The following is an 8985-nucleotide window of genomic DNA, read 5'->3' as shown; positions in this document are numbered from 1 at the left end:
AGGGGCACGAGCATGTTGCATAGATTTCTGGCGACGAATAAGGCCAATTTGAGATGCGACTATGACAGAACTTCGTGGGACGACATATTTGGATTGTGACGTGGTAGACGGCTAACATTGACAGAGTATGGGGCGGGGGCAGCGACGAGTGGAGGTAATGGCAGTTGGGTATGGTGATGGAAGATTGAAGGAAGAAGGGCAACAGTGAAAATGGCTAATTTACTGATTGTTGAAGAAGAATTATTTTGGGATGGAGGTGGGTCAACGGGGAAGACAAGAAGACTCTTCTCTATTCTTCTTGTTTTTTTTTCATGAATTTTTTAAGGGGTTAATTTACATACTCCCCTAGCCACCAAATAAACTAGGGATAAACCCAAACCCAAATCATCCTTTGACATACCCCTGGAGAAGCGAAAATACTATACTACCCTTATATACAATTTTCGGCCAAACTGCATCAGCATATATGGTCCTGCATTTATCATTTTCGCTGATTATTTATTATTATTATTATTATTTTTTATTTATATAAACCTGTTTGTTAAATATATATATATATATATATATATATATATATTTTTTAATTTTTTAATTTTTTAATTTTTTTTTAAATTAAAAAAATAATTTTTTTTTAATTTTTTTTTAATTTTCGAAACAATATGTTTACAGTATTGGAAATAACTACATGTAACTATAGTACCTATAGTAATTCATAGTTATGTTCGTTTTTTTCCCCATGTTTTTAGTCGATCAATTGTATACACACACGAATACTGACTTATACAAAATAAATTCATAAAACCCCAACAAAAATTTACAAATTTCAATATTTTTATTATAAATCACATCAGAACCAATAAAATACAAATCGAAAATACACAAATATACGCAAATGTAACTACATGTTACTATGGTAATGTATAGTAATGTACAGTTTTGTATACAGTCTGTTGAACATATCAGATGTAACATCAAAAAAAATATTTGACACCTTCAAGGAAAGGATCAATGGCCTTCATTAAGCTGCAATTGCAAAATCAAAACAAAAAGAAATTACTTTAGTGCAAATCAACAAAATTTGAAGAAAAACATCAAAACACTAAAAAATCAACAAACATTAAGAGATCGAGAGATAGAGAGAGAGGTTATTGCTGGGAAATGCTACAAATTTTAAATCAAACAGACAGTGACTCCTCACCCCCTCGCCTCCTACCAAAACCCTAGATGCCGCTAATAACCACCCACGGTTCCGCGCGCCCACAAATGCAAAAAAATATAGAAATAAATCTGAAAATATAAAAATAAACGAAATTACCATCAAAATATAGATCCCGACAAGAGGAAACCAACAGTGGGTGACCCGTCAAATTTCGAGGGTGGAACACAAAATAAAGCTCCGGCAAGACCACCGTCCTCGAATGAAAAAAAATTGCTGAAACAGATCAGCTCTCGAAACTGAATGAAATCACCACCAAAAGAAGAAGCTCGACGAGAGGAATCCAACGGTAGTTAAACCATCGAATTCCGACCACCGGAGAGAGAGTTATGGCTCCGGGAAGCAATTTCGCCGGTGGGAGGTTTGTGGAGGCGGTATTTTGAATCTGGGAGAAGAAGAGAGAGACCGTGAGTGGATAGGGTTTAAAACTTATTTTAGAAGGGTATTATAGGAACTTCAGGGTAGCCCAGGGGGGTATGTCAAAATATTTTCGAAATGAGGGGGGTTTTCCATAGAGTGTAATATACTTGGTAGTTAGTTCTATATAATTTGAAAATGAGGGGATCTACAAAATAATCCCATTTTTTAATTGGGTTTTCATTATAATGCGTTTTTAAATTAAGGTTAATCTTGTCATTTCATTTATGTTAACAATTAAATCTGATAAAAGTGACGGTGTGCTATATAAAACCAAATGTAAGGAGTCTTTGCTAATTATTTTATTATGATGGCTTTTATGCCAATTACAAACTGTGCTATTAACTTCACAAAAACCTTTTAAAAAAAATATATAAACCAAATATCATATAGGCACTGGGTTCTAGATGTTACCCAACATCATATATCATTGTCATTTCTCCATAAAAGATTCCCACGCCAACAATTAGGCTTCCAGTCCTTTCGCTATAACAGTTAACATGCGTCCGCACCATAACACGCAATGCTGTACCACTGTCAACCACAACCATATTTCTTGTAGCCCAAGATTAATTAATTAATTAATTACTTGGATATAAACCACTGTCCAATTTCGTTTTGTTCTCTTCTGTTCAAATCTGCCAGTCTAGATATATATAAATCACACATGTATCTCTCATTCAAATTCATCCACAAAATCCCAATCCCACAACCAAAAAAAAAAAAAAAAAAAACTGTACTTAGCTAAATATTCATAAGCTCTTACATCATCATCACCAAACAACAATAGATCAACAACACAGAGTACTTACTACAATGGCAAATTATGAACAACAACCTCATTTTGTTCTATTTCCATTCATGGCACAAGGCCACATGATTCCCATGGTGGATATTGCCAGATTGCTGTCCAGACGAGGCGTCGTCGTGTCGATCCTAATCACTCCCGGAAACGGCAAAAGATTCGAAACGGTCATCGACCGCGCAGTTTCGTCCGGGCTGAGCATTCGTCTCCTCCACATCAAACTCCCCGGCGCCGAAGCCGGTCTCCCCGAAGGCTGCGAGAATTTCGACATGATCTCTTCGATGGACGAGGCGCTCAAATTCTTCAAAGCCACCGCCATGCTCAAAGACCAGGTCAAACAAATCCTCCAACACCTCAAACCCTATCCGAGTTGTTTAATTTCCGACATGTGTTACACGTGGACGACCGACGTCGCTCTAAGTTTGGGTATTCCTAGGCTTCTATTCCACGGGTTTAGCTGCTTTTCTCTCGTGTGCATGCACGTGCTGGCGGCTTCGAAAGATTTCGAAGACGTGGCTTCCGACACGGAGTATTTTGTCGTGCCCGGCTTGCCTGATAGAATCGAGATCACTAAAGCTCAGCTGAGGGGCACTGCTAAGGCAATCCATGCCGATTGGATCGACATACGAAACCAGATGCGGGAATCCGAGGTCGAAGCACTCGGCACAGTGGCCAACACTTTTCAAGAACTCGAACCTCGATACGTCGAGAAGTACATGAAACTGAAAGAAAACAAGAAGCTATGGTGTGTAGGCCCCGTTTCGCTGTGCAACGAAGACGAGTTGGACAAGGCCGAAAGAGGCAACAGAGCCTCGATCGACGAGCACGAGTGCTTGAAATGGCTCGATTCTCACGAGCCAAGTTCCGTCGTCTACGTTTGCCTCGGAAGCTTATCGAGGATGGCCACCTCACAGCTGATAGAGCTAGGTTTAGGGTTGGAAGCATCGAATAAGCCCTTCGTTTGGGTCGTCAGAAATGCGTCGGCCGAGTTGAAAGAATGGCTGTTGGAGGAGAAATTTGAAGAAAGGGTCGGCGAAAGGGGGCTCTTGATCCAAGGGTGGGCCCCACAAGTGCTGATTCTCTCACATCCGTCGGTGGGAGGCTTTCTGACGCACTGCGGGTGGAACTCGACTCTCGAAGGAATCACAGCTGGCCTGCCGATGATGACGTGGCCGGTATTTGCCGAGCAGTTTTGCAACGAGAAGTTCATCGTGAGCGTGATAAAGACGGGAGTGAGAGTGGGCGTCGAGCTGCCGGTGCTGTTTGGAGAAGAAGAAATGATTGGAGTGCAGGTGAAGAGTGATGACATAAAGATGGTTATTCATAAGTTTATGAATGGTGAAGATGAAGAAGTTAGAGAGAGGAGAGAGAGAGCTCGAAAGCTCGGTGAAATGGCGAAAACTGCGACGGAGGAAGGGGGGTCGTCGTACCACAGCATTACACAGCTTATACGAGATATCGCTTTGCACCATGCCGATAATAATAACCATGAAAACCAATCTGCAAATGGTCTTAAGTTAGATAATGAGAAGTCTTTTATAGTTCAATGATATATGAAATGTAGCAGTTAAGTGTTTCAATGCACTTGGAATGATTAATGTTGTATATATATTTGGCATTTCATATATGTATTTCTCAATAGTTTAATTTAAATATGAAGAGCATGCGTAAAATAGAAAAATAGGCATTTTCGGGTTCTTTCGGAGGGGGTGGCAAAATTTTTAGTAATTCGTCGTAACAATATATATAATTGATGTGTACAAGAAAATGGTGCCAAAATTTACAGCGCCCAAATTAACCTTTGATCATCGGTGGTCACAAGAAGGTGGTTACTATAAGTACGCACTCAGTAGGGGGTGAGCAAGAAAATAGAAAAATCGACTTGTTTCGAATAGCAAATCGTATGTACGATTTTATATTTTTGAAAAGTTGAATTATTCGCTTCATGTAAGGTGCAATTGGATGATACTGTTTTATTAAAGTCGTAGCACATCTACTTGTGAAATTCATTTCATATGAATGTCTAAATAAGGGAAATACTTTTTATCCTTAAAATTATATATATCTTTTTTTTTTTTTTTTTGAAGTACGACGTTATGTAGAAAAATCACATGTAATACTAGAATTTAATAGGTTTAATACAATAAATAACACGTTCGACAAAATATATTACTAACTACATAATTAGCTAGTCATCAAGGACCTAATCCAATTGCAACAAATCCAAATTAATTCAATATAGGTTATCGAACGAGTCCCTATTGTATTAGTTTCGTACTGAAAAAAAATAGGATAGAAACTTCGAATTTGTATTGGGGCAAATTATGTATATACACATAGAGACCAACTTGTTTACAAAGAGATTCACACCAAAATATCTTTTATCTAAAGGGGACCGCTAAAACAAATACCGTTTCTTTCTCACTTCAATACTATCGACATAAAAAATAAAAAAATAAATAGGTAATAACATTAATACTCTTAATAAATCAACACCACACAAATTTTGTCAGTGGTATTGAACTTCTTACAGATAAAACATCCATCTGGGCCCAATTTATGAAAAGCAAATATTTCCCCCAAACCAACTTTCTAAATGCTCCCAAACCTAAAGGATATAATAGTAGCATATGGAAAAATATACATAAAACTATCGACCTTATCACAAAATGTAAATTTTGGATCCTGGGAAAAGGTAACAAAATCAATTTTTGGTTTGATGAATGGATTGGTAATTTTACTATTGTGAATACACTCATAGCATCCCCACGAACTCATCAATCTTAAAGTCTCAGCTCTCATAAATCCTCAGACTAGATCTTGGAATTTATCTCATATTATCAACCATGTGCCAGATTTTATTACAAAACGCATAACTGCTGTGCATATTCCCGCTAATCCTATACACGATAAATTTGTTTGGGCATTTTCCAAAACTGGTACATTTACACTTAAAAGCGCTTACTTATGGCTACTTGATAGCTCAAACCCTACTCAAAATCCCACCCTCCCATGGAATTCTATATGGAAACTTCAAGTTCACCCAAGAATAAAAATTTTCATTTGGCAATCAGCCCATCAAGCCATACCAACAGCTGATTTTCTTTGCAAAAGAAAAATATTACCTACAAATCTATGCCCTTTATGTAAAACAGAACCGGAAACCATATCCCACGTTTTCCTCTCACGCACTTTGTTCAACCCCACTATAATAAAAATCCCGTGGACAAATAATACTACAAACTTTAACATATGCTCCCACCTTTTCAGACTTGCAAGATCCCACATTTCTTATAATCAGACTGCAATTGTTTTTTGGTTAATATGGAAATCGAGAAATGAATACATATTCCAGAATAAACCTATAAATAACTATCTAATCTGGAATATGACATCACACTACTCTCTTCGAAATACTCAACCTAACCATCAACAAATTACCCTAACTCTTAAATGGAAACCCCCACCAACAAACTGGTTTAAACTTAATTCAGATGGCTCGTCAAACAAAAACATGGGAATAGCAGATATCGGTGGCATTATCCGTGATGATATGGGAAATTTCGTATCTGCTTTCTCAAAAAATATTGGATGTACCACAAATAACAAAGCAGAGATTTGGGCTTGTTTATTTGGTCTACAACAGGCAAGAAATCTTGATATTAAATAACTTGTAATAGAAACAGATTCAACTTTCTTGTTATCATGCATTAACAGGAAGGAAGCACCTCACACCAGCCACCAATCACTCCTCAGGGATCTACAGGCACTACTGACTGAATTTCAGGATGTCGTCATCAAATTCGGCTACAGGGAAATAAACAGCGTAGCGGACGTTTTAGCAAAACGAGGAGCGGAGCTAAATCTCAATGAAGTTTTTTTCTATGATAAATGTCCCCCGTTTCTTACTAGTTATATATATGCAGATAAAACATCAAACTTTAATAGATGTACTACCCGTGCTTTGTAACTGCATCTTTTGTTAAATATGTAATGTAGTTCGTGTGTTCAAAAAAAAAAAATGGGTAAAATGTCATTAACTATTTATTTTTTTATTATTATGTTGGTGGTATTGAAGTGAGAAAAAAATAGTATTAATTTTAATCGCTCCCTTACGTAAAATGACTGACAATACAAGATCTTTTTTTTTTCTCCCCCGAAAATCCCATCAATAGCAAAACATCCCTCGTACACGACCGTCGGCTACTTGGCAGAGCATCATTCATGGCACGTCCACATCTCCGAGCCGGGAGTGAGAATGCGTAATGGGAATGGGCAAAATAGGGCGATTGGGGATCCATGGCTCACAGATAGCAATTTCAAAATTGTCACTAAACACTCTATTTATTTAGTGTTTCATAATGCAGTTTCGGACCTATTGATAAATCAAATAATTCATGAGATTTGGGGGTGATTAATTCGATCTTTTAGCATGTCGATCGACAAGCACAGAAAATTGGCGGTTCCTATTGGTTGTCGAATTAGTCATTAAGCCTGTTAGGTTACAATATCTGAATGAGTCCAATAACGTCTTAACCATTCATCCAAAAACAAACGTGCTTACTGAAATAAGAGGAATTAATTTATTCTAAAGTTTAACAACTCATGCAATAATCTCAAGACCAACATGATTACTTGTCCTAATATGTTATTCCCACTTATTCCCTTGCAATATTATTACAACTGCGAAGAAAAAAAAGAAGAACATCTAATACACACATACATCAAACTAGTTAAGTACTTAGGGGCAATAGGTAATAAGATAGTTCGGCCCAGTCGGGCACCTAAAAGTTTTGTTCTCATCATCACCACTAAAACTATACGCCTGAGGGCACCGTTTATTGAATATCTCGGAGTATTTCGTCGGCTGACATGTTTGCGGGTTACCGAAATCGCCGTAGCAACAATATCGCGGCGTATTAAAAGCAATACAAGCACCCTTACATCCAACCGCAACACCGTTCAGGCCTTTAACAACCAATTCATTAGGGCAAGCAGAGTTAATATTAGCTGCACAAGTTACTGCCTGACAATTTGCCTTGTCGGGTTTTATGGATACCGGTAGATTGAACCCGTCGCTTAGATTGATTTCATAGAAATCCTGATTAAGGTCTCCTCCTATAGTCAATTTGACTAGAGATGCCGGTGGTATTGCATCGGCTCCGCTGCATTCGATACGACCCGACCCGCAGTCTCCGCTCAGACATGTGAACTTGTTACCGGAATTCGAGCACTGGTATCGAGCCCAGAATGTTCCGTCCCATGAAGATGAAATGTTGATGGTTTTTGAAGCTTGTGGTGCCAAATGGAACCCAGTTGGAACGAGAACCGGCGAACCGGATGTGGTTAGTGTGCCCGGCCAGATTTCGAACCCGCAATTATTTTTCATAGTGAGAACTGCTGAATGTGCCCCTACAAGTGTTTAAAATAATTGTTAAGATTTTTCTTAAAAGAAAAAAAAGAGTTCAAGTTATTTGCATACTTACTCAAATTTATCTTTTATGTTTATTTTTATAAACGTAGGAGAGTTTAAAATAATTGCAATTAAAATAAAATTATTTTACCAATTCCAAAAAAAATCATTTTCAAAAGTTTTTCAAAAACAAAAAAAAAAAAGGAAAGAAGTTCTATTTAAAATAAGTTAGAGAAATAACTTACCATAGAAATATATTGCTGCAAGAAGAATAAGGGATGGTAAATTTTTGATTGCCATGGTAGATATTTTAAATTGATGTGCTATGGTTTCTTAGTGCAATAATAAGATGGCTAAGCAGCATTGGTTCTTGCTTATTATATAGAAATGAAAATGATTACAATAATATGGAAAACAATTTCTTCTTTAATGAGCATTTATGATATTTTATTAGATTTTACATTACTAGAATAATATGCGACATATCCATGTAATTTAAAAACGTTATTACATCAATTTAGTATTTTCTTAGAAGATTAAGGAAATCTCTTCTACTTTTGGTTGTCGACATTACTAAAATATGGTTTGTTTAGGGTGACATCTTAGCAATACAACTTATATGAGATATGCCTATTAAAACGCGCTATGTGTCCCAATAACACAATTAAATTTTAATGGTTTATGTATTGTGCAAAACGCCCTTATTACAAATAATTATTATTCAAAACATAAATAATTAATCTTATGCGAATGTCTTTTGTACCCCTTTGATTTTATAACATTTTAACTCCTATAGTAACTCCTTTTTCTTCAACATCACATTATAATGTCATTAACTTTGACATTATTACAATTGAGGTGTCACTAAATGTCATTTTTTCTTGTACCGGGTTATTTCTATAATACACCCGGTGAAAACTACATCGGGTGATTTTTTACCGTTGATCTACAAATACCAATATGGGTGTGTGTGTGTTTCTAGGTATATGAATGGTTAAGATCTATCCGGTGTATTTCATCCGGTGTAGCATAGAATAGACTCTTGTACCGATAGTACCAGTCATCTTGGCCTACGAGCATGTAAATATAGTGAAAGTAGAGTTTTTTGCAAAAAGTACCCCTGTGAAATCTTGA

General features: G+C 36.8%; 2 protein-coding genes across 2 annotated transcripts; one reads left to right on the top strand and one right to left on the bottom strand.

Annotated features, from left to right (window-relative positions):
• Positions 1-2036: 2036 nt before the first annotated feature.
• LOC105952855 (UDP-glycosyltransferase 73C4) lies at positions 2037-4091 on the top strand. The gene has a single exon (XM_012976435.2). It carries the CDS (start codon positions 2450-2452, stop codon positions 3986-3988), a length of 1539 nt encoding a protein of 512 aa, XP_012831889.2. The 5' UTR covers positions 2037-2449; the 3' UTR covers positions 3989-4091.
• Positions 4092-7049: 2958 nt separating this feature from the next.
• Positions 7050-8248, bottom strand: LOC105952691 (thaumatin-like protein 1b). Its single transcript, XM_012976275.2, has 2 exons — positions 8097-8248; positions 7050-7850 (listed from the first exon to the last, which is right to left on the bottom strand). The coding sequence occupies exons 1-2, from the start codon at positions 8149-8151 to the stop codon at positions 7180-7182; spliced, it is 726 nt and encodes a 241-aa protein (XP_012831729.2). The 5' UTR covers positions 8152-8248; the 3' UTR covers positions 7050-7179.
• Between the last annotated feature and the right edge of the window lie 737 nt (positions 8249-8985).

This window comes from Erythranthe guttata, chromosome 10, assembly GCF_056151865.1.
Source record: "Erythranthe guttata isolate IM_541 chromosome 10, IM_541, whole genome shotgun sequence".
NCBI classification, from domain to species: Eukaryota; Viridiplantae; Streptophyta; class Magnoliopsida; order Lamiales; family Phrymaceae; genus Erythranthe; species Erythranthe guttata.
The sequence above is the reverse complement of the archived record's forward strand: the minus strand, read 5'-3'. Positions and strand labels throughout refer to the sequence as shown.

Bases quoted from the DNA above. Each gene is read 5' to 3' on its own strand.
- LOC105952855 (XM_012976435.2), top strand. From the start codon at position 2,450: ATGGCAAATTATGAACAACAACCTCATTTTGTTCTATTTCCATTCATG.
- LOC105952691 (XM_012976275.2), bottom strand. From the start codon at position 8,151: ATGGCAATCAAAAATTTACCATCCCTTATTCTTCTTGCAGCAATATAT. The intron at 7,851-8,096 runs GTAAGTTATTTC...AAACACTTGTAG, and splicing joins TGCAGCAATATATTTCTATG to GGGCACATTCAGCAGTTCTC.